This window comes from Syngnathoides biaculeatus, chromosome 4 (assembly GCF_019802595.1).
Source record: "Syngnathoides biaculeatus isolate LvHL_M chromosome 4, ASM1980259v1, whole genome shotgun sequence".
NCBI lineage: Eukaryota > Metazoa > Chordata > Actinopteri > Syngnathiformes > Syngnathidae > Syngnathoides > Syngnathoides biaculeatus.
Genome location: NC_084643.1, coordinates 6,941,913 through 6,968,057, shown reverse-complemented (window position 1 = coordinate 6,968,057; position 26,145 = coordinate 6,941,913). Strand labels below are relative to the sequence as shown.

General features: G+C 40.6%; 1 protein-coding gene across 2 annotated transcripts; it reads left to right on the top strand.

Annotated features, from left to right (window-relative positions):
* The first annotated feature begins 1,594 nt into the window (after positions 1 to 1,594).
* Positions 1,595 to 26,097, top strand: LOC133499313 (excitatory amino acid transporter 1-like). Of its 2 annotated transcripts, XM_061817209.1 has the most exons (10): positions 1,595 to 1,759; positions 3,109 to 3,307; positions 5,360 to 5,497; positions 15,097 to 15,301; positions 16,579 to 16,621; positions 18,371 to 18,639; positions 20,055 to 20,288; positions 20,357 to 20,551; positions 21,791 to 21,925; positions 22,824 to 26,097. In XM_061817209.1, exons 2-10 carry the CDS (start codon positions 3,124 to 3,126, stop codon positions 23,032 to 23,034), a joined length of 1,614 nt encoding a protein of 537 aa, XP_061673193.1. In that variant the 5' UTR covers positions 1,595 to 1,759; positions 3,109 to 3,123; the 3' UTR covers positions 23,035 to 26,097. The 2 variants fall into 2 exon arrangements, with proteins under 2 accessions (XP_061673193.1, XP_061673192.1); XM_061817208.1 differs by lacking the exons at positions 1,595 to 1,759; positions 3,109 to 3,307; positions 5,360 to 5,497; positions 15,097 to 15,301; positions 16,579 to 16,621 and adding an exon at positions 17,753 to 18,284.
* The last annotated feature ends 48 nt before the right edge of the window (positions 26,098 to 26,145 follow it).

Here is a 26,145-nt window from a genome sequence, read left to right as displayed (position 1 = left end):
AGGGAAACCATAGCTACAGTAGAGCCTCAGTTCTCGACCACAATACGTTCTAGAAGGCGGTTTCGAAAACTGATTTGTTCGAAAGCAAAATCAACCGCCGCGCCCGTTCTATTATTTCCGGGTTTTTTTCGGCGGGTGGGAATTAACAACGGAGCGCGTCATGGGTCAAATGGTCTGGCCGCGCGCGTTCTGTTATTTCTGTTTTTTTTTTTTTTTCCGGCAGCTGGGAATTCACAAGGAAACGCGTCATGGGTCAAATTGTCTGGCCACGCGCGTTCTGTTATCTCCGGGTTTTTTTGGGCGGGCGGGAATTCACAACAGAGTGCGTCATGGATCAGCTGGTCTGCCTGTGCGCGTTCTGTTATTTGAAGGTTTTGTTGGTGGCGTTCATTACCGATTTTCGTTCGAAAACAGAAGCAAAAAAACCTCAAAATTTTCGTTTCAAAACCGATTTGTTTGAGAACGGGGACGTTCGAGAACCGAGGCTGTACTGGATGTGGAAAGTGACAAAAATGAGTTTGACACCCCTGCTCCATGTCATTTCTGCCACGTTATTTTCAGTGTCCATCAAGTGGGCCAGATCGGAATATCGCCAGCCTACATGCAGTATAAAGATGCAAATATTGAAAAATACAAGAAAATGTGAGAGTATTTGATCGTCTTAATTACCATTGCGCCATCTCTTCTAGTAGATTGGGTGAAAAGGATTTAATATACTGTACAAACATGTAAATATTACGTACTGCAGCTTTAAAGTGTTATGGAGTTCATTACAAAGTTCGGTGAATCTTGCCACATTCATTCCCAGTTTATGGGCTGCGGGTCATCCAAATGCCTGGATGGGACAAGCCGCTGGATTAAAAAGAAATTGTAAATGCAATAAACAATAAACATAAAAGAATAAATCTGGGCGGACGGTGAGTCAGCTGGTAAAGCGTTGGCCTCACAGTTCTGAGGTCCCGGGTTCAATCCCGGAGCCGCCTGTGTGGAGATTGCATGTTCTCCCCCGTGCCTGCGTGGGTTTTCTCCGGGTGGCCGCTCTGGTTTCCTACCACATTTCAAAAACATGCAACATTAATTGGACACTCTAAATTGCCCGTAGGTGTGATTGGGAGTGCGGCTGTTTGTCTCTATGCGCCCTGCGATTGGCTGGCAACCAGTTCAGGGTGTACGCCGCCTCCTGCCCGTTGACAGCTGGGATAGGCTCCAGCGCTCCCCGCGACCCTCGTGAGGATAAGCGGTAAAGAAAGTGGATGGATGAATGCATAAATCTGCAAATTATATACAAAAATGAAAGAAATATACTCGTGAGGATTCAATGACCAAAATCCAATTTCATTTGTCAAGGGCGCCGCTTCTCCCTCTCTGCAGGAATCCGCAGTAAGTCCCAATTTATCAGGTATGGCAAAAACTTTCAAAGAGGAACAAGACGGTCCTTTCTCTTCTTTGTCGCTCGGCAAAGCTCATTATTCTTGCTCCCCGCTGCTCCTCTACCTTGATTGCTCCCCCTGCACGCACCCACTCCAGATCCACACAACTGCGACTTGTGTGGCACCGCCTCCACCCCCCCAGTCTCCCACCCCACCCCACCCCACTGGCTCTTTCAATTCACTTGGCTCTCTTTTACTGCCTCTCGCCCCTCATTGCTGTAAACTCAAACCGCGAGCCTGCGACAACCAACGAACTCCCTCCCGTCGTCCACGCACTGACATCGTTTTAAACCCGCCAACCGAGGAGGACGCGTGTCAAGTCTCAAAAGGTACGGAAACAAAATTTTCTAGCGTTTCGCACACGTGTTGCGCTGCAATTTGGGCTCAAGTGCACGCAGGACGCGTGGTGGATTTGCTGCTGTTTGAGGAAGTGTTCCGTCACAGATGTTCCGCATGCCACATGGGCACCCGTTCAATGACTTTTGAAGCGCTTTTGTTCCGTATGCCACATTGGCACCCATACAGCGCGTTTTGGAGCGCGTCTTACATTTGACGTGGCGTCATTTCTGAATTAAATTTGCACTTTAAAATGGATTTTTAGGAATCTTCCGTAGACTGCAAAGCTAAGGGTGGGGAACTTTTTTTTCCCCTGTCATATTTGATAATGTCCGGCGGGGGGGGGGGGGGGATGATGCAACATTTTTGGAGGACTCCGTTGAACAATTAATTTCATATTTGTTTGTCAAAAAAACGTGGTAGGCGATATAGGGCACACTGGTTGGCGGCTCCTGATGTAAACAATGACTTTATTCATCCCGCAGTAGGTAGGAAACTTGAGGTTTTACGTAAGCATCGTCGTAATAGGAGTACCCCCCCCCTAATAATTTTCTATAGAACTATAGTAATGTTATTGTTCTGTAGAAAATCACAGTCAAAGTTCTATAGAACAAGTTGTTCTGTACAAATTCTATAGAATTTCTATAGAATTTTTTTTTTTTTTTTAGCAGGGCATTGAACTGGAATGTTTAAAATTTTCTTTCTTTTTTTTTTTTTTAAATAAATGAGCATTGCAACCAAATCACACAAGTAACTGTTTTAAAAATATGAAGTAATTTATTCCAGAGACCTACAAGGACTGCTGTTTTGGTTAGCAACAGATTTCAAATGCAAAAAATAAAAAAAAGATAAAACAATAGTAATTAGAAAAGTTAAAAAATATAGTAGTTCTTTTGCCAAAAAGTGGACAGTTACATAAATATTAGACAAAAATGGATGAAAACGGCAAAAGAATCTGATGAATATGACACAAATATTGGATTGAAAATACACAAATACTAGACAGCAGTGTAAAATAGAAGATAAAAATGTAAAATTATCAGAGAAATGGAAAAAATATGAGACAAAAAATACAAACAAGGTGAAAGGACAACTATATATATCAGACAAAAATATACATCATATACACATGGTAGAAAACAATCCGGAGATATTTGATGAAATACGGACATGTGGACACGTCAATGTGGCGCAACCGTATCCCAGGTACTAAGTCTAACCAATCAAACTACTCATTAAATACCTCTATGAAGTACATTATATTTCATACTGCACGGGAAACGTCTTGACAACATATAGTTACACTGTATACTATCTCCCTTTAACGTTTGCTACTTTTCAGATCCAGAGTTCCACCATGACACAGGTCAACGGGGAGGACCCGCAGAGAACCCAACGAGGCCTCCGGCAGATCCAGGCCGGCATCCAGTCCCGCTCGCTGCTGGCCAGGAAGAGAATGTCGAACATCAGCAAGAAAGATGTAAAGGGCTTCTTCATAAGCAACGCTTTCGTCATATTCACCGTAGCGGCAGTCGTCATTGGTAAGTTACAATTGCGTTTATTTTGGTAGCCTTGTAAGAAGTGCAAATTTGTATTGTTGTTATTAGACAAGGAGGAGGCCATTTAATTCCAAGATTTCAAAATTTCCTGCTGTGGGAAAGCACAGAAAATTTTCCATTTCTAAACCTTTAAATACTGTACAGTTATCACTTTAGTTAACATTTTGGTTCCATTTAAAAGTTTAAAAACAAGCAATACTGGAAGTAGTGATCCTCTGTTTGCTTATATTAACATCATAACCATGTTTCTCTTCGGGCAAGTTTTTTTATTTTTATTTTTTTTTTAAATGCCTTTCATGGCCTGAAAATATAAACTGGAGGGCAAGGGATGAAGGGAGAACGGGTTCTGGATTCGTTCTAAAAAACAAATAAGATAAATTTAAATAAATTCGAATTTTAAAAAAATAGAGTTCAAATTTTGAGTTAGCTGCCAAATTGTTCAGAGGGTTTACTGTATTTTGTGATTCATCATGTATTTCATCATATGGGTAATCATATTTGACAGCCTATTTCTATTATCAGTGATTTCTTTCGTGTTTATCCAAGATATGGGCTGATGATAATTAAATAAAGGAAGCGGTTTTACAAACCACAAAAAATGGCACCTTGGAAACAAAATGGACGACTACCTGAGTGTCTCCCAGCATAACTTCCTAATCGAAAACCAAAATGTGCATTTTACAGTCCTGTCGTGATCAACACGTGTGCCGGATTTGATGTCATTTGGCCAAACTGGTGCCGGATTATATTTTCTACCACTCAAAAATAACACCAAAGAAACGACAGATGTTCGTTATTGATTTTCATGCGCCCTGTCATGATGAACGTGCGCACCACCAGATTCAGTTTCAGTGTGTTTGTAGCATGATAGACACCAGCTGTCCTGGAAATAAATAGAAACAAAACCAAACTGAAACCCGCTTGGCCCTCACCCGACTCCCGTGGCTGACATTTGAACATTTTAGAATTAACCTTTGAACCGTGGTGTGGCAGGAAGTCTGACAGTGGCCCACCCACACGCGCCACATTTGTAGCCCTGCTAGAGTTACAGCGCACTTGTGAGTCAACCACCGAGTCGCACTCTGTGAGTTCTACAGTTCTTCAACGAGAGCACATTGCACTGACGCACGTCACAAAAAAAGCATCTGCATCCATTTCCAATTCAAGAATCTCATGACTTAATATGCATCTTTAGCAAATTTACATGGAAATCTAAGGTTTTTTTTTTTTCTTCTCTTTTTTTCTTTGGCTCATGTACCAACTGCCGATGAGATTTAATTGAAATCAGTTGCAAACATTTTAGCAGAACAATGTGAAGAAAAAAACAATTGTGGAGATTTTTGTACATAACTATCGCTAGTTAACTAAACTTATTTAATCACTGCATACATGTCCGTCTAAGCTTGTTAATTAACTATTATGAAATCATGCAAAATCTTCTAATCATGTTAATGAACGAGCAAAATAAAGAACTAACGAGCAAGCTGACTAATGAACTATTTAACTAGCTAGCTAGCTACACTAGCTATGATCAAGTTGCGTATTAACTAACTAGCTAAACAATTTTCAATGGTATTTCTATTTTTTTCCTTTGTTTTGAATTTTATTTGTGTATTTAATCATGAGAAGCACATCTCTTTTAATCATGTGGAGCACCTTGTTGTATGAAATGCGTTGTAGAAATTTGCTTGCTTTGCTAACTTTGATAAAACATGAACAGTACAACCCTGTAAACTTGCTAGCTAGTTAAAATTACCGATGTGGATAATAACATACAAAATGATCAATCTTTCACTCACCACCATCAAAACTAAACATGAATTCAATGAACTGGATGCTTTACCCTCTTCTAATCTTGCTAACTAGCAAGCTAACGGATTAAAAAAGCTGCCTTTTAACGAACTAATTGACTGAATACGCAACCCTAGAATCTTGCTAGTAAACAAATGAGTCCAGTACTGTAACTATAAATTTCTCAAATTGTGTTCCGTGCCTAAAACTTGAATATTGACTTTTAACGTTATATGTGCGCAGGTATCATTCTGGGCTTTGCCCTGCGGCCGTACAACATGTCCTACCGTGACATCAAGTTCTTTTCGTTCCCTGGAGAGCTGCTCATGAGGATGCTGCAGATGCTGGTGCTGCCCCTGCTTGTGTCCAGCCTCATTACGGGTCAGTTATCATCATCATAAATATACAGTGCAAATACTGTACTGTACCCACTTGCCTTCCTGCACCACAGATGAGACTAAATGAAACAGTTACTATTTTTAGTTTCAACTTTGCTAGCAAAGTACCCAAAATAGAAACATGCAAAGAAGTCAGCTTTACTCTGTGGCTTTTATTTTCATACAACTCCCCGCACTATTTCACTCATTCAAACTGGGTCACCACAGAACTTTGGGCTTAAAAGTCTCTAGACACAGTGGATTAACCAATATTTTAATCAATCAAGATGTCTTGAATCTTAATTTTTTACATTAGTAAGCTTCAAAAAGAGCTTGGAGTTATTTCTCAAAGGTTCATGAAGCCATGCTTGAATGAGTTTAGTGTGGGGGAAAAGTGCATCAAAGTAAACTGGAACCAGATGACAATTTTGTTTAATCATTTCAAAAATGGGAGTTGTGTGGCTTATGGGAGGTGTGCAGACAGTACAGTCACAAGGCAAAAAACAAAACAAAACAAAAAAAAAAGTATATGAACTTGTTATTGATCGAATGAGCAAACACATGACGAAGATATTTTGCGCAGTCACAGTGTTGGCAAACGCCTTGTCGTTTGTTTTGACGTGGAGCAAACACAGCGTGTTGCCGGGTCATAGAAAGGAGACGTAGTTCCCTGATGCAGGACATGGCACAGATAAGAGAGGCACCTTTGTGCTGTGGATAAAGTGGAACATGAGTATTCTGTGACATCAGCATCATGTCACAGCTGATATAATGCGGGGGATATTTAACAACAACTTGAATGTCGGTACAGTGTGTCTTTTTTCCCCTGTAAGAGATAATGTAAATATAAATAATCACTCAAACTGTGGCTACTATAAAACCTTTATTAACTGTACAGGTTGTGATCATCACCTTAATAATAATGCACGTACTGGAATGGGTAATGAGTCATGTTGCATAATATTTTAAAATATGTAGGAAGTTAGCCAAAAGAAAACATAAAACCAAGAAATGTGTGATTTTAAAACATGAAAACAATACAACTAGAACAAGACCTTTTGAAAAGATGACGTGATTATTTTTTTTCTAAAATTCTTGTCATCAAATTGAGGGAAAAAAAAGTCTACCACTGTAAAATGTCAAGACTACATTTTGCCGTACACACTGGGAACACAACATTTTTTCCAGTCGCGCCATATGCCGTCTTTTACAATCACTGAGCTTTATCTTGTAAAATCAAACACTGTTGGAGAGACCCCCCCCCCCAAAAAAAAAACGTGTCACTGGATACAGCCATGGTGATGATGAGAACAGTGGATCACAGCAATGTATTATTGTGTTCTCTTGGACCAAAAAAAGAACAAAAAGAGGTGGAGAGCGGTGCCGTCACCTGTGCTTGGGAGTGGGCTGTCCATTCAGGAAGCTCTAAATGTATGTTCACATACTTTTAATACAATATGGCTCGCAAGCAAGCCAACATAATATTACGTAGCCTAGCAAGACAGTGCTAGCACTAACGTTTGTATGTAAACAAGCCGCCGTTCTGCCGAGTCGCGCTTAAAAGCTTCGCTAAACATTGACGGCGACTGAGTATTTTGAGGAAAGGAAGCATGGGAAGCAAAGCGGAAGTCACAATGCGCAATTCTGTTGGTCGACGTCAAGATGCACTCTTGGAGAGTTGTTGATATATCGGACTATATAGAAGCTATGGGTTGTTGTCATGTGACGTCACCCGTTGTGCTGCCTCGAACGGTGGCCATTTTCGATCCTGAGCTCTGTTACTCATGCACACGCAAGGCGGACGACATTAAGTTTCTAACTGCATTTATTGAAGACGTGACCGACAGCACATCAAGCCCAGACTGACTACTTGGCTACGTGGGATACACACATCATGGGACTCACGACTGTGTCACAAAGGTGCCGTATTGTGCCCTTGATTTTTTTTTTTTTTACTCTATGTGACAGAAATCATGAAGGAGGAGCACTTACCTGTATGCTAACACGGAAAACAAAAGGCAGTGGAATATGCTTTTATATCAACGAGGAATTGTGTATGGACGGTCCAGAGCTCAGCACACACTGCAGCATTCTTCGTTAGCTACAGTAACCTAACTATAAAAAAATATAAAACATATAAAAAAATATATATATATTGGCACTTACCTGTATGCTAACACGGAAAACGAAAGGCGGTGGAATATTATTTTTGTAATATCGAGGCAAACTCAATTTCTTCAATTTTTTTTTCAAAAAGTAAAACCTGTATATTAGTTCACCACAACCAAAGCGAAATGTTTATTATTTGTTTAAAATTTGATGACAATGGCAGAAGGACAAAAGATTGAACAAATCCAGTATTTCACAAGATTCTCGACTCTTTCAAGTAACTAACGAAAAAGGATTTTAACTGTAATGTTGGCCTTCTGAAAAGAGTATCAATTAAGCTTGCTAGCTTAGCTCGGCGACACGACGATTGAGGTTGAAGCCGGGAAGCGTGATATCGTCGGGAACTCGTCCACAGAGCCGCAGAACGTCCAAAGTCTTTCATCGGAGGCGTTAGACGCTTTCGAAGTCGAACTTTTATCCCGGATCGCGAGCCTGTTCATTGCGAGGCTTTGAAGAGTGCGCCGACTACCAACTCTGGAGAACGCTTCAGCTAATTGGCGAGAGTTGTCGAAAAAAAAAAAAAAAGTCAGAAGAAGGCTCTCTGATAGATAGCAAGTCCTCTCTTGTGTGCTTGAGTCCCGAGACGCCCGTGAAACACAAAAACACAAACTGTCACGTAGAGCATAGGTCCCACTACAAGACGTTTTGTCGTTTACGACAAAATATGATGAGCCGGATCTGTGAAATCGCCCACGATAGCTAAATGGGCCGAGATCGGGATTAAAATCCTGTAGGCTGGTCTAAGCATACTCTCAAGTTTTTTAACATTACCTGTCATACAAATGGAAGAAGAACAAGTGGAGGAACTCTGAATCTGTGTAAAAAGTTGACTGAACAATGTAAAAATAGCAAAACACAAAACATGAAAAAAGAAAAAGCATACCTGTATCTGTCATGCAAGTGTTAAAAGAATGGAAGCAAGCCTGTATTTTCAAAAAACATCACAATCGAAGAAATCACAGATGGAGTATTTGAAACACACATAGCAAAACTGTTCCAGCATAAAAGGCATCCAGATTCATCATTCTGCATGACCGTGCAGCGAAACAGGTCACGTTAAAAAATGAACCATGCTAACAATCTCGCTGCTTTTGATGCAAGTCAACTTACGAGTGCCGTAATGAAGAATTCTGCCTCTGTAAAAGACTGCGACAAAGCAGTCGTGCAGATGACCGCAATCTAACCCGGCATCCATCTTTTTTTTTTTTTTTTTTTTTTTCTCAGACAAACTCAAAATAGCTCACAATGTGGTCGGTTGTAGTGAGCTGTGCAAGAAAGCCAAATGACTAATTACACTGAATGAATGTGTTTGTGTTCAAATAAATGGAGGCTTCCTCAAAAGAGAAACTTATTCAAACTGAAAAAGAAAATGCTCACTCAGCATATCAGGTCACTATATGACCGCATAGTCTGTCGCACATTCTCGGCTTCGGCAGTGTTTTAAGAGGCCGGGGGAGACACGCATTTTATTGAAGTCGGATTTGAATGAGGTCGTGAATATAATCCATGTGAAGTTTGTGGTTGAGGAGTTGTAGAGAATAATGCTGAAACCTTAGTTGGAAAAATGTATCTGAAATTGGGCAGAATGTTGAGTAAAAGTGGCGTCACATTTGCGCAAGTGTCTGCTCGGAGTGTGAAGAAAAATGCAGCGGGCACCTTGGCAAAGATGAAATTTCAAAAAAGTTTGGGTTCAAACCCTCGTGTCATCATCCCGCAGTTGTCGCTTCACACACAGGAAGTCTGCCAACCCGTTTTCTGAGTTTGGTCATATGATATTGTGTGCAAGGCCAATTTCACATTTGATAACCGCGCAGACGCTCTTAACTATTTGTACACAGTACAAGCAATAAAAAGTTATTTTTCAATTATGTGTCCCATTTAAATAAAAAAAAAAAAAAAAATCCAGAAATAATGTCACAAACAGGGGCAACATGCTTCTCTGAAAATGCAATATTTTGCCACCCCTCCAGAATTTGAACACAGTTAGGATTTGAAGATACAGACATGCAAGCCTTCACTGATCTTTGTACACTTATAACTTTTTCCATCAAGTTGACCCTTGTTGCTTTCTGTGCCGCAAGGTCACGGTAACCACGTTGAGGCTGTTTGCTTTGGTATGTGGACATTTTTCAAAAGAACTCATAACATCATAGAGGTCCAAGGAAATATTTTGTAATTATGACCACACTCCTGTCCAAAACTTGCAGTGAAGACATTTATTTTGTTCTGTTATTACTGCAGACTAAAAATATGTGTTTGTACTCGAAAGACAGTTTTTACTGATCTCACCCACGAGAGAAGAATTTCTAATGTCTGGTTTTTAGATCTTTAGGGTTGTGATGTCCGATTTCCTTTGCGATCCTATACCGCGTAAAATTTAAGATGGTATCGGCATTACTAATCCAATCGTGATACTTTCTACAGTTAATGAGCTATAATCATAGCTGCACAAAGAATATAAGATATCCATCCAGCCATTTTCTTTGCCGCTTATCCTCACGAGGGTCGCGGGCCGGAGTGCTGGAACCTATCCCAGCTGTCAACGGGCAGGAGGTGGTGTACACCCTGAACTGGTTGCCAGCCAATCGCAGGGCAAATAGAGACAAACAGCCGCCCTCATAATCACACCTATGGGCAAATTAGAGGGTCCAATTAATGCATGTTTTTGTGATGTGGGAGGAAACCAGAGTGCCTGGAAAAAAACTCACATAGGCACGGGAAGAACATGCAAACTCCACACAAGTGGGTCTGGTAGGGATTCGAACCCCGGTCCTCAAAACTGTGAGACTAGTACTGTAATACAGTTGCACCACTGTGCTGCCCTACAATATAATCTTTATAATATAAAGTAATGAAATGATCTAGGTAAGCCTAACAGCTGTTGAAATAATGACAAAATGTAACATTTTGGAGGCAAAATATTTCTGGGTGGCGTTAAAAATGTTTTCGACCACATTTGTGGGTGAATTTAAAAAGCCAAGAACTTTTATGAAAACAAAATATATCAAAAACACACAACTGTAATCAGCTTGGAAATTACGACAAAAACTAATGTGGAAAACATGAAAACAGTGCAACTCGAACAAGGCATCTTGCAAAAATGACCTGATTTTTTTTTTTTTTCTTTGTTTCCTCTCTTAATTAAGTTAATGCATGTTTTTGGGATGAAACCAGAGTGCCCACCTGCAGAAAAGCCACACAGGCACAGTGAGAACATGCAAACTCCACACAGGTGGGGCTGGAATCGAACCTGCGTCCTCAGAACTGAGAGGCCAACGCTTTACCAGCTGATCCACCGTGCCTAACTAGCAACTAACTAGTGGCAAAATTAGATAATGAGTGCTTTTTATAGATTATTCGTGAATCATAATCGAACACACCTTCTGTCAGTCACGCATTCTAATGCAGTACTTTTGCTCATCCATTCAATGTACACGTGTGGTCAGGTTCTTGACCAGGACGACTTCTTGTGCCCCAAAATTCAACTGGGGCCTGCATTTTTTTTTTTTTATTTGTACGCCCCAGAAACTTTCCAACACCACCTCTCCTTGCTCTCCTTCAACCTTGCCTTCTTTCATTCTTTTGAGTGGAAGAAATTAGTGAGGCTGCGTTTGTTGTTTCCCTGACGACAGGTCAGGGATCATTGTGCGCCAGTGTGGGGAGGCAGAGCCGTCGACAAGTTTTCCCAGGCTCGTCAGCGACGGGATAGGAAGGAGAGGCAGGAGAAAGGGCGCCGTGGAGGGCCTTCCAAGTCCCCTTGGGTGACGACAGAGAGAGGAAGTGGAACCTTTTGTGGCATGCAGTCATTATATTAAACGGCAGCAAAGATGCTGTTAAAAAGCTTTATTTTATCACAAAAAGTTTTTGTAATCATTTCCAAAGTTATTACAGTTGTTTAAATTCAAAGACATTTTTAACGCCACCCAAAAATATTTCCACAAACATGACTGGCATGCTGCACCGAAGACTATTTTGCCTCCAAAATGTAACATTTTGTCATGATTTCAACAGCTGTTAGGCTTGCCTAGATCATTTTATTACTTTATATTAGTTATATTGTAGGGCAGCACGGGGGTGCAACTGTATTAGAGCAATAGTCTCACAGTTTTGAGGACCGTGGTTCGAATCCCTTCCGGACCCGCCTGGGTTGAGTTTGCATGTTCTCCCCCTGCCTGCGTGGGTTTTTTCTGAGCACATCACAAAAACATCTAAATTCCCCGTAGGTGTGATTGTGAGTGCAACTGCTGTCTGTCTCCACTTGCCTTGGCGCTTGGCTGGCAACCAGTTCAGGGTGTACCCCGCCTCCTGCCCGATGACAGCTGGGATAGGCTCCAGCGCTCTCATGACCCTTGTGAGGATAAGCAGCTAAGAAACTGGATGAATGTTATATAATTTGTTTTTCCAGATTTTGTACATGTAATTATTTCAAAAGCAGTTAGAGCCTTTTATCTTCAAATTGTTTAGTAATTAGGAAAAAATTACTTTTCAAAGTCATACTGAAAATATGACCACATATATCGTATACTATATATAGGCAATATTTTAAGAATTAGAGGAAAACAGTGAGAAAATATGCACAGTCACCAATTTAAAACAATAAAATGATTGTTTTTTGGGGGGGTGTAATAAAACATTTTCAATAAATATGATATTTTTAAAGAAAAGAAAGAAGATATTTCAGTTGCGAAAAATCATCCAATCTCTCATCCTGAATTTTAGATTCGCCCCAGATTAGCGGAGGGGAGAATCAAAAAACTGTGATGTGACAAAGCAGGTACAGTTTTTCGCACTTATATACACACACACGTGGGGATAAAAAGTGGCACGTATGAAAGGCTGACATCAATCTGGTCGCGACAAAAAGGCCGTTTTTCCTGTTCATGTTCTGAATGAACATAAAGGCCATAATGGGAAGTGACACTTTGAAATTATGTCGTTGCCTTTTATTGTCAACTCCACACCCGCACGACTTCTGTGGCCGCAGGTGTAGTCTTTTGAATGCCGTCACAACTGTGGAAGATGGTAAAAAAGAGGTTTAGTGCGCCATTGACTGCAGCGGTCATAAACCTTGTTGAAACATTGTCTTTCAGAGTTAAAAATAGTTCCTGCTAGAACGACATCATTGTCTATAACCAAATAAAAATGTCATCGGAACTGTTGTGAAAAAGCCTACAAATAACAAAACACATGCAATGAAAAACAAAAACTATTAGAAAGTAAAATTAAAAAAAATCTGTATTTGATTAAAAAAATATTTTTGAAAAAATATATTTTTGTGAATTTTTTTTCTGATTTATTGCATTTTTCCAACAAGTATCTGCAGGGGAAACGTTTAGAAAATAATGTAAATATATATAGAGAGAAAAAAGCTAGGGGGTAAAATCCTACATTTTCTTAACCTCAATCTTTGCCTCAGATTCTATGAAATCAAAAGTAAACCTTTATTTTAATCAATCATTGAGGGCAAATCCTCATTTTCAATGGTGTTGAAATACACAGCAGGATGAATTCAGTTGTGGAGTCTGGCATTCTGAAAGATGATTTCTACATTATGTGGAGACGACGTCTTTGATGGCAATTCACAATCTGGTCCACTCTGCCGTGCAATGTTGTGTGCGTCAGATGCCTACACATGCTTTTTATTGGTCAAAACAAAGTCCGTCAAGGTCAACGTGTTAATCATTAACTGGCATCTTTGCATGCAAAACAGTCACACTTGGCTTCCTTTCGCCACACAAGTTTGAATAATAGACCAAAGATGCACCATTCAACATGGCCCCTCTGATACACTTTCAAACTGTGAGCGCCATTTCAAATAAACAAAAAAGCGAAGCGGATACGATCGTTCCTTGGGTGCCGTCCAGTAGGTGTTGTTTACCCGCCTGCGTAGATCAGGGCCGGATTGTATTTCTTACTGCGCTTTGTTCCTTGTAAAATACTTCAGAAGATTATGCGGATGGGTGTATTCCATCTATAATTACAGGGCCCTTCTTCCCAGGCTTACAACTTTATGGTTGTTTACGCATGCATATAGTACCCCCCCCCCCACCCATCAAATACAAACTCTTAACTCTGTTAACCATTAACTGTGCGACTCTTTCAAATACATGCACAAATACCTGGACAAGTCCAAAACCTTGGTGTTCCGATAGATTCCAACCTTAAACAATCGTACCAAATCAGATTTCTAAAACTGCCTTTTACTATCCGAAAAACATATCCAGAGTGAAGGCTTGCATATGTCAAGCAGACCACGAAAAGCTCATCCATGCTGTTAAGTCGACTTGACTGTTGTAATGGTCTTCTGACTGGACTCCCCAAAAAGACTATATAGAATAAGTTGCCAACAGTGGTGACGTCAGCCCCAAGTGTCAATGTTTTTAAATTTAGTTTAAAAAGTCTTCTTTTGTTCTCTTGCATTTTAGATGTTTCTTGCACTAAATGTTTTTAATTGTACTTCTATTGTCATTTTTTTCCTCTCTGTTTTAAATGTTTTTATTTCATTGTATTTAAATCCTTTTGTTTTTTTTCCTGTCATTTTTTAAACTCTCTGATTGTCCTCAAAAATCCTGATCATGTAAAGCCTAATATTTACCATTGAATGATGTATATTTTTAGAGAAAAAGTTATATATTACCAAAAATTTGGGGAAGTAAAAAAAGAAAAAAATTTTTTTTTTTTTTTTAAATGTATATCTCTGGGGGAAAAGTTAAAAATTTATATTCTAGTTTTGCATATTTATAGCACATATATAGAGCATATTGAAATGTACTTAGTACAGTGTTAGTGCATTTCATTGTTGAATAAATTTTAAAAAGAAAAGGTATATTTTGGACCATTTTATATTTTTAGGAAAAAAAACTCACTACAATAAGAATATCATGATTATCAATTATTCCACAGTTTTGTACTTTTGTTCTTCCAAATATTTATTTGCTTCTGAGTTTGTCAACATGTTCCACGGCATGCAAATATGTGTCCAGTTTTGTAGTTTGGCTTGTATTTATGGCAGAACTTTTTGGAAAAAGTTAGAAAAAAAATTCTGAATCAATAGCTTGTTTCGCAAATCATGAGGCCCCGTAGCTCAGTGGTTAGAGCACTGGTTTGGTGAACCAGGGGTTGTGGGTTCGTATCCCACTGGGCCCTCCACTCCCTAAGAAGGGTTGCGTCAGGAAAGTCATCCGGTGTAAAAATTGTGCAAAACATATATGTGCGTTCATCTGAGATGACGCGCTGTGGCGACCCTGAAAGGGACAGGCCGAAAGAAACACACACACAAAGCATGTAATGACAATACTGTATCTTGTTAAATGTCATTATAAAAATGAACCTTAATGAACCCCTCAGGTTGAATAAGCACCGAGGGCCAGGAAATCTAGTATGATTTAGGGATGGAAATCCAATTGAAGATGTTTTTGACTTTTCTGATTTCAGGCATGGCTGCGCTAGACAGCCGCGCATCAGGTAAAATGGGCATGAGGGCGGTGGTCTACTACACCACCACAACCATCATTGCCGTGTTCATCGGCATCGTCATGGTGCTCATCATCCACCCCGGTAAAGGCTCCAAGGACGAATTCACCAATCAGCAGCAAATCGAGCGCGTTAGCCCCGCTGACGCCTTCCTGGACCTTATCAGGTATCGACCTCGTCACGATGTTTGGTAAACAATAAGCGGTCGGAGATTTCCATGTGGCAGAAAGAGATTAACAAACAGGAAACCATAACTCTAACAAAGTGAAAATTTATTTCTGTGAAAGGGCGGCAGGCTACTTTATTTTTCGTAAAGGATGATGCAACATGAATGGACTATACCATATTTTTTTTTACACTTGGGCAGGGTGACACTTCCACTGTGGCCACAAAACTAAATGAAAAATAAAGAAACCACATAATTTGATCTGCTTGTTAGCTCGTAGGATACTTCCTGGTTCATTGGGCGCGACGTAGGACTGTGTCACAGTATTTTTTTTATTTTCTGTGTGGGGGTACTTTGTTTTGACTCATATAGGAAAAGGGGTGACTCAATTCATCTTACAAAGTAAAGGAAATAATGGTGACATGCTGTTTATTTTTTACTTCCTTGCTGATTGAGGGTAATAAGACTATTGGGTATATTGGGTCACAAAAGTGAAAAAAGTGCAATGGTGGGCCATTTGTTTGTTAGACTATTTCCTGGTTCACAAAGAATGCAAAATGATGCGACTATACCATTTGTGTGGGGGCGCTTCAATTGTAGGGTTTATTTTATCCTTTGGTTCAATAGCGAGCTGGGTATTTCGCTGCATAGAGTCTCACATGAGACAGCTTGACTGTACCAATGCGTCCATTGTTTCCACAAAGGGAAAAAGTGCTACAGTTTATCTGTTTGCTCGTCTGTCTTGTTTCTTAGTTAACTGGCTACTTCCTGGTCTACAGAGGAAGACGAACTGGACTGTACAATTTGTTTCATTCTTGTTGAGGGGGAAATTGTTTTATGTGAAGAAAAAATAAATTGCTCTAACAAAAGTACACATTTGTGAAGGTAGCAGGCGACTGTAATGTAAGATGATTGAGCTACCTTTTTTTTTTTTCCTTCAAAGGAGTGTTAACAGTTTCTTCATGACTTAAATGGAAAAAAAAAGATAATCCTGGTTCTAAATGTGTGCTTTTGTTTGTCTATCAGCGAGCAGGCTGCACCCTCGTAGACTATGAATAATGCGATACGACTAAATCTTACCTTTGTATACTGCGACGTGGAAAAATTCCTACGGCAAATGACAGTTTTAAAAAAAATCCCCAAACAAAAGTGGGAAAAAAAATTGTCTTATTTCAAAGAAGACGACATAAAACGACTGGCTGGACTGTACCATTTTATACTTAGGGCAGGGGGTTTAATTCTTCCTTCCTAAAACAAAAGTATTTGATGTTTTGCAGGAATATGTTCCCTCCCAACCTTGTGGAAGCATGCACCAAACAGGTAATGTGTAGTACTTACTCAAAGATGCTCTATACACCCTGTCATATTACTTAAAGTATCTTTGAATTTGGTTAATTTATGTTGGTTGGTTACTTACCCTGTTCCATTCATAACTAGATACTTGTTAGACTTTCTGAGTAAAAACAACAACCCGAATCTTCAATTAATTCAGTTGTGATTGTGTGCGCACCCACATATACACGTGTATAGCTACCGTGTACAATTGAGCACACTCCAATGAGATCCAATATTCCAAAATGTACCTTTACAGAAATAATAGGACTCGTATTTTCATTGCTGTATTTGAAGACAATCATAGACTATTGTACTGTGCATACTGTAAATATAATTTCCAATGTCACGGTAAGATCCATTTACTGGTTAATGGATGTCATCACGAGGCGGCACGGTGCAGCAGCTGGTAAAGCGTTGGCCTCATAGTTCTGAGGTGCCGGGTTCAATTCCGGCCCCGCCTGTGTGGAGTTTGCATGTTCTACCCGTGCCTGCGTGGGTTTTCTCTGGGTGAGCACTCTGGTTTCCTCCCACATCCCAAAAACATGCAACATTAATTGGACACTCTAAATTGCCCCTAGGTGGGATTGTGAGTGCGACTGTTGGCGATTGGCTGGCGACCAGTTCAGGGTGTACCCTGCCTCCTGCCCCTTGACAGCTGGGATAGGCTCCAGCACTCCCCGCGACCCTCGTGAGGATAAGCGGCAAAAAAAATGGATGGATGCATGGATGGTTGGTTGTCATCACACTCTTGCTCTTTTCCAACACTTAGCCTTATAAAACACTTGTGTAGTGCATAGGCATTATGCACTCACTGAGCTGAAGTCGTGTACCAGTGACGGTTAAAAAAAGAAGGGAAAAATGTTGTATATTCCAAGAAAAACAAGATAGATGTTTCTGAGAAAAATTTTATGTTTCCAAAACAAAAATAGTTATTTTTTTAGATTAAGGTTTTCCATCCAACCATCAATCCATGCGTTTTCTTAGCTGCTTGTCGTCACAAGGGTCACGGGGAATGGTGGAGCCTATCCCAGCTGTCAACAGGCAGGAGGCGGGGTACACCCTGAACTGGTCGCCATCCAATCGCAGGGCACATGGAGACAAACGGGCGCACTCACAATCACACCTAGGGGCAATTTAGAGTGTCCAATTAATGTTGCATGTTTTTGGGATTCGGGAGGAAACCCACGCAGGCCAAAGCTTTCCCAGGTTCTCCACCGTACCGCCAGATTAAGGTTATTGTCAAGTTAAAAAAAAAAAATAACAAAGACGTACATTTTCATGAAAGAAATCGTATTTTTTTTAGGGAATGGACATTTGTGAGGAAAAACAAAATTTTGGAAAAAAGGTTTTATGTTGGATCTCATTCAATTGTGCACTAATGTTCTGGCTGAAGCGCATGGACTGAGATGATGTGTTTTGCTGCATCTTCGTGTGATTGCATGAGTAGATTTAGATGAGTACAGTAGCTATTGTATAGCTTTGCACCACTGCAGATGTATTGTGTTCTTACCTTCACCATATCATAAATGAAGACGCGCGTGTTGCACCTCTATGTCTGGAAATGTTTGTTCCATATGCTTTTCTTTACAGATGTAGTCATTTCACTAGAGTCATATCCCGAGGATCGTCAAGGCACTGTGAATATATGGCAAGCTATTAAATTGCCACTGCACTGCTACCAGCGTGGCTAAAAGCTTCACTGGCTAACCTTCAGGCTCTCGTTTTTCTTTTCAGTTCAAGACGCAGTACGCCAAGCGGGTGGTCCACGTCAAGGTAACAGTCAACGACTCGGTCTTCCTGGTCAACGGGAGTCAGGTGATGACGAGGGAGGAGATGATCCCCGTGCCGGGCGCCGTCAACGGGGTCAACGCGCTGGGCCTGGTGGTCTTTTCCATGTGCTTCGGGTTGATCATCGGGGCGATGAGGGAGCAGGGACAGCCCCTGAGGGACTTCTTCGACTGTCTCAATGAGGCCATCATGAGGCTCGTGGCCATCATCATGTGGTAGGTCCAAACTAGACTTACTCGGTGTCACTTCACTCAAATTATTATTGAGTAAAAATCTGTACCTTTGTTGAAGGTCAAGTGTCATGAAATGGATGATTTTTACTACGTGGCAGCCGGTTTGGACCCATCCCTTTTTTTCACCACAAAACACGATTTTCACGTATATGGCTCGTTGTAACTCCCGCCATGAAAATCCTCTCGAGGGATTTGAAGAAGAAGCAGGAAGTGACGTATCGGGCAGTAGCGCACTCAAGCAGTCTCGTCTGTTTATACTAGTTTTACCTGCTGGAAGGTAACTCGTTGTTAGACGGGTAGGTGTGTATACAGCTACTAAAAAAACCCAACAGTTGGTGGGAGGGGCGTAATGTGTCAATGTGCGCATTGGAAGGCTTCCGTGCAGCGACTGCTGAAGGCCCTGTCGACAGGGTGCCACATCTCCGCAGCGGAAGTGGATCGGACGAGGAGGCGGTTTGGCCGCGGCGTCGTTGTTTTTATCACCGCCGCATGGAGGTGGATCGGGCAGGGAGGTGGTTTGGCTGTGATCCGCATATCATCTAAATATGGCTCGAAACAATAGGGAAATTTTGCCCCGGTGATTTCACTCAGTTGTGAAATGTTCTCTACTTTGAAAAGAGCTTCCGTGTCAGAAGGGGTGTGTTCGTCTCCCGCAGTAGGGGTCACAGGGTGTTTTCAATGGCGAATGTCCGGGGTGATGTCACGGGCAGGAGATGAAGCCAATATGGTGATCACTTGGATGTTGAATGACAGTTCCGCAACTTTGCACATGGATGACGTGCTCTCTGCTCATATTTATTTTTCTGTATAGACATTGAAGTGAATAATGTTATATGTATTTTTCATTTCAATATGTATTTTAGAATGTTTATAGGGATGACACTTGACCTTTAAACTATCTATATCAGTGACTTATAGTGACAGGCAGACCAATCAAAACCTCATCTACTGGATGGTCGGTGATAATATTGTGATTTGGCTTGACCAAGACTTGCTTGAGACCAGAACTCACAGTGACCAAGACAGGACCAGGAGTCAAACCAAGACAGAGAGACAAACCACGAGTGTGATGAGACCAAAATTTTAAAAAGGCATTTTTAAAACCATGAGAAGGTTGAACAGGTCCAACACTCTCTTTAATTAATCTTTTTTTCGTTTTACATAACTTTTTATTTTGTAAAGTTTTTGTGGTAAACATTATGTACAGAAATGATCTTTTCCTGTATTGAATGGAATACTGTATTTAGATTTGCCTTTTGCCTGATCTACTGCCGTCAAGAGGCGTAGCAATATAAAAAAAAAAAAAAAAATCTGCGTTGTCTAGATGTAGGACAACGAGAAGTTGTGAAGCTGAGGGAAGATGAAAAATTAACCACTGGCTTCTTTCTTTGGTTCAGGTATGCCCCCATCGGTATCCTCTTCCTGATCGCGGGTAAAATCGTGGAAATGGACGACATCACTTCTATGGGCGGCCAGCTGGGAATGTACACGATAACGGTCATTTGCGGCCTGCTCATTCACGCCATGGTGATCTTGCCTACTCTTTACTTTGCGGTGACCCGGAAGAACCCCCTCCCCTTCATTGCCGGGTTGCTGCAGGCCCTCGTCACGGCGCTGGGAACGTCCTCCAGGTTCGGGAAATGCCGTGTGAAAAGTCTCGCTCTAGCCTTATGTCCTAATCTACTGTTTTTTACCGTAGTTCGGCCACGTTACCCATCACGTTTAAGTGTCTCGAGGAAAACAACAAAGTGGACAAGCGTGTGACCCGCTTTGTGCTGCCCGTCGGCGCCACCATCAACATGGACGGTACGGCCTTGTACGAAGCGCTGGCGGCCATCTTTATCGCTCAGGTGAACAACTACGACCTCAATTTTGGCCAGATACTCACCATCAGGTAAGCTATTATTATTATATCCCAACTGTACAGTGCTTAGAAAATGAATTTGACCAGTGGTTCTCAAATCATTTTCCATAAAGTACCACCATGATGACTAACATTAAAATGCAAGAATTAATAATAATGAATGATTATTCTAAGCTTCTGTAACTTTATGTACAGTTTAAACTTTGATGCTGCTCACATTTTTTTTATTCAAATGTATTGTTTAAATGTTGAATAAAAAATTTACTTAAACCAAAATTTTAAAAAACTTAAAGTAAAAAAAAAAAAAAAAAAAGTTAAAATATTATGTACAACTGAACTCCCCTCAAGCAGTGATAAGGAAGTTTACTTCGTCAGTCCCTAATATCCATCCATCCATTTTCTTAGTCGCTTATCCTCACGAGGGTCACGAAGAGTGCTGGAGGCTATGCCAGCTGTCAACGGGCCGGAGGCGGGGTACACCCTGAACTGGTTGCCAGCTAATTGCAGGGCACATACAGACAAACTGTCGCAGTCATAATCACACCTAGGCGCAATTTATAGTATCCAATTAATGTTGCATGTTTTTGGAATGTGGGAGGAAACCGGAGTGCCCGGAGAAAACCCACGCAGGCACAGGAGAACATGCAAACTCCACACAGGTGGATCCATGATCGAACCCGGGACCTCAGAACTATGAGGACAATGCTTTACCAGCTGATCCACCGTGCCGCCAGCGCCTAATATTCGTAGTGGCGACACGGTGGCGCAAATGCGTTGGCCTCACAGTTCTGAGGACCGGGGTTCAAATGCCGGTCTTGCCCGTGTGAAGTTTTCAAGTTCTCCGCGTGCCTGCGTAGGTTTTCTCCCGGCAAAACATGCATGAATTGGAGACTTTAAATTGCCCTTAGGTGTGATTGCAGGTGTGACTGTTCGTCTGTCCCTATGTGCCCTGCAATTGGCTTGCAACCAGTTCAGGGCGTAACCCACCTCCTGCCCGTTGATAGCTGGGATAGGCTTCAGCACGCCTGCGATCCTCTTGAGGATAAGCGACTCATAAAATGAATGTAAGAATGTATTTGTAGTGTAAATCAAACATTTTAAGGGGTGCAGCCCATAGGAAGGAATTAAAAATACTGAAGGGTCTCAAGACTATGACCTTTCGTGACCCTATACACTGCTTTCGGCAGTGCATGCTGGGAGGTCAATTTGAGTTCACGAGTGTCAAACAGATGACCATTTAAAATGACTCCCATCTCTTTCCCCGTGCAGCATCACAGCCACAGCAGCCAGCATCGGAGCGGCCGGGATCCCGCAGGCGGGGCTGGTCACCATGGTGATAGTCCTCACGTCGGTGGGCCTCCCCACCGACGACATCACGCTCATCATCGCTGTTGATTGGTTTCTGTGAGTACCTTCTTGTCAATACTTTTACTTTCACATTTAGATCCTGCCAAACTGGGGCATACGCTGGCATGTCAAGGGCGGAAGGGGTGGTGGCCTGGGGCGGTGGCCTGGGGCGGTGACCTGGGGCGCACCTCATTGTCGGTTGGTGCCATTTATAGAGAATCATAGATCAAGAAAAAGATTTGTGGAAAAAAAAAAAAAAAGTTGGAAATGCCAGCTTCCACAAGCAGTGTGAAAGGCGCTTCCAATAGTACCACCAAACGTGGATAATAATCGAGTCAGTCCTTCCATTCCATCTTAGGTGCCCTGGAAAAAGTAGAAAATTGCAAGCAGTATAAGAGGAGCTGGCGGCACGGTGGCTCAGCTGGTAAAAACGTTGGCCTCACAATTCTGAGGACCCGGGTTCGATCCTGGCCCCGCCTGTGTGGAGTTTGCGCGTTCTCCCCGTGTCTGCGTGGGTTTTCTCCGGGCACTCCGGTTTCCTCCCACATCCTAAAAACATGCGAAATTAACTGGACACTCTAAAATTGCCCATAGGTGTGATTGTGAGTGCGGCTGTTTGTCTCAATGTGCTCTGCGATTGGCTGCAACCAGTTGAGGGTGTGTGTGTCCCCCCCCCCCTCCTGCCCGTTGACAGCTGGGATAGGCTCCAGCATTCCCTGCGGCCCTTGTGGGGATACGCGGCTAAGAAAATGGATGGATGGATGTTAACTGTTTTGAGTTCCAGTATAGCAATTTGAGGTAACACATTCATTGCTTGTTAACTGGGAAGGAAGGCTGGCAGTTTAAGACATTATCTCAGAAAATTGATGATGAAAACAGTATCTTTGACATTTTTTTAATAAGCTTAAGTACACAAATCTTTTTCTTATTTGTGTCCTATTTGCACTTGCGACAGGGACCGACTTCGCACCGTTACAAATGTCTTGGGAGACTCCATCGGCGCAGGCATCGTTGAGCATCTATCTCGCCACGAGTTGACCAAAGACCCGGAGGCGGCCCACCCGGCGGAACCTGAAGAACCAGACAAGAAGCCCTACCGGCTCATTTGCCAGGAAAACGAGTATGAGAATGAGAGGCCCGCCGTTGACAGCGAAACCAAAATGTAGCACAGTATTGTTGTTCTTCTCTTTTTGATATCATCAAAATATTTCGCTACCAAAATTTGACACTTCTCTTCCAAATGGTCAAAGGGTAGAAACTTGTTGATAGGGACTGTGAATGAGACTATGAAAACGAAGAAGAAAACAACAACACAAGACGAAACTACCCCATGAAAATGTTAATTGCTTCCAAATCTCATACTCATTTTACTACATTACTTTTATTTTTTTTAGTAAATAAATGAAAACAATTACAGATGTAATTTGGGGAAAAAAATGCACCAAAAGTGAACATGTAGCAAATCTTTGTAACTTCTATGAACAACCCAGGCTAAACTTAGCTCCTCCCCAACACACAAAGATATTTGTTGAGATGTCGTACATCAACAAGTCAATTTTATTCATATGGGACCGTATGCCACATTTTTATCAACCTATACACTTCCATAAAGTAAGCCTTTTTTTTTTTTCTTACATAAAATATGCTACAAAATTAATTCATTCTGAGCAAACTCTCTGGTGCAGTACCAAACGTCACTTATCCACTGCACAGTACTTGTTTTTGTTGACACCCTAGAAAACTATACAAAAAAAATATATGGAGGAGAACAATGGTTTCCTGTATTTACCCATCAGTATAAGGAATTTTTACTCGTGGGCAGCTGCAGCAAATTGAAGACTTGGGAGTATCACACTAAAAAGTACAGAGCTAAGCTAAGTCACAACAGCTGGCTAAGCTAACCTTAGCATGTGTGAATACTTTTGTCACGCCTGTCCTTTGTGATTTATGCCCGGCAATAGTATTGGTATGTACTGTGCAGTAGAAACAGTTCATATTCTACAGGTCACAGGTGTCAAACTCAAGGTTTGGGGCCCAGATCTGGCCCCGCCACGTGATTTTATGTGGCCCGTGAAGGGCAATCATGTGTCAAATCTGTACCAAAATTTCAAATTGTCATATGGTAATGTTGGGATATTATAAGCATTTTTGTGTTACCAAACATGAACAGTGGTTGGGGAAAAAAAACATTACCATTGACTTCTGATTCCAAAACTAGTTCATAAATTTTGTCTGTAAATATGATGAGGTGATTAACGATTTTTTTGGCTTCACAGTCATAATGGCATTCCGAGGGAAACCGTAACTACAATGTAGCCCGTGACAAAAATGAGTTTGACAACCCTGTGGTGTAGGTCCACTTGTTGTCTCTTTAAAAACACAACAAAAAACATGTACAAGTTTACTCTTTTAAGAAGGACACTGTTATTCCCCAAGATTGAAGAGAAATGCGAGAGGTTCAATTTCCCAAAGTAGCTTAGATAAATTATGGCTATTGGTAAAGCTATGTGGCTCTGCAATAGCCAGAAGACAAACCGAAGGTTCCAAAGTGTACTCCATGGTGCATTATTATTATTATAATTTTTTTTTAAATAATGGTGCCTTTATAAAGAACTACATTGTCAACTGTGATGACCCATTTCTCTGACTAGAGTCCCGTACTCCTCTTGACTCAAGCAGACCGACGCAGTTTGTTACCGGCCACCCCTCCCACGACAGTGGTGCAGCTTATTGACGGTTAAATCTTGAATACCATGCACATCGAGTACACTGTGAACAGGCTGGCTTCTTTGGCAGACCAAATAGCGCCTGCTTCGTCAAAGGTTTTTCTACAGGCGTGAGAGCCACATTGAGATATTGTTTTGGAGCTTTTTTTTTTTTGCTATGCTTTTAGTTGGTTTGTCACCGTAAATCCCCATAAACCCTCCGATTCAAGAATAATAAAAGAAACCTTTTCTGATTAAAAATCAGTTTGACCTTCAGCATAACATGAGGGCTAACAATTAGAAGCAAACATAAATTAAAAATTCACAGCCATATTTTCAACCCCAAAATGGACTTTACCAATTTAGAATATGAGAAAAACTTTATATATTTGACATTCTGTACAATTCTGGGCCTGAAAACTAAAACTTCAGTTTTTTTTTAACTGAATAATTTCTATAATTAGTAGAATTCATGGGATTACCAGTTGTCTAATTTGCAGAATTAAATGCAATTGTTTTGTATTTTAACATCTATCTTTTTACTTTTTACTTTCTTCTAGTTGTCTTAAATTTGTAGATTTGATTCATTAGCTTTTTTTTTTCATAATAGCTTCTTAGCTACCACAACAATGTTGATGGGTCAATACAATATAACTACCTAGATGTTTAATCAGCAAAATAAAGTGAAAATTTAAAAAAAAAAAAATCAAATTAAAAACCTTTGTCATTAAACATGTAAGAAAGAAAAATCAAGGCCAGCAGGCTAAGTTGAATCCTTTATTTGAATATATATATATTTACATGTAAAAAAATGTATACATATCATAAAATGCAAAAAAAAAGTCAGAAGGAACCAAAATTTCTGAGCCAAATTTTTAATCCCCATAAGTGTATTTACCATTTTTTTTAAAAAACAAGATATTTTTGGTACTGTTTTATCCAATTCAACTATTATCATATTTTACCATTTTAAAATTGTGATATAATTGCATTTTTAATTAGACTAAAAATTGTAGCTTCTGTAACTGAACTAATTTGGTTTTGTATAATAGATAAACAGTATGTACGTCGATTTAAAGAACAGGGTTTCCTGAAATATTTGTTTGTATATATATATATATATATATATCTATAAAATGCTGTGATCTATTGTTAAATCATCAATGGCAAAAGGGGCTTTTTTTGTTTCATTTTTATTGTCAGTTTTTTTATAGTATGTCTGACATGTATTTTACCAGCTTCGGGTGATGGGTATGTTTGGGAAACCCTGTTGTAGCAAATTATTCTGAATATACTTGTATGCGTGTGTAGAAAACCGTTCGGTAACCACTTAAATCCCAAATGCTAAGTTGATGATTTTTCTTACAAATGCTGTTACCGAATTTATGTGAAGTCATGATGTAAAGAACCAAATCAATGGGTTAGTTTATTTGTTTACAGTTGCTGCTGTCATGTACACAGGATGGAAATGTTTGTAGTTGTACTTTGCATGTTTTTTTTTCTAATAAAAGAAACTAAAAGTAAGTGCTCACATGTTTTTAATTCATGTACATCAAAATGTGTTGCGAATAA

Excerpts from the sequence above, each read along its gene's own strand:
- LOC133499313 (XM_061817209.1), top strand. The coding sequence starts at position 3,124 with ATGACACAGGTCAACGGGGAGGACCCGCAGAGAACCCAACGAGGCCTC. Across the intron at positions 3,308-5,359 it reads CGTAGCGGCAGTCGTCATTG|GTATCATTCTGGGCTTTGCC; the intron begins GTAAGTTACAAT and ends ATATGTGCGCAG. Across the intron at positions 18,640-20,054 it reads CTCGTGGCCATCATCATGTG|GTATGCCCCCATCGGTATCC; the intron begins GTAGGTCCAAAC and ends TCTTTGGTTCAG.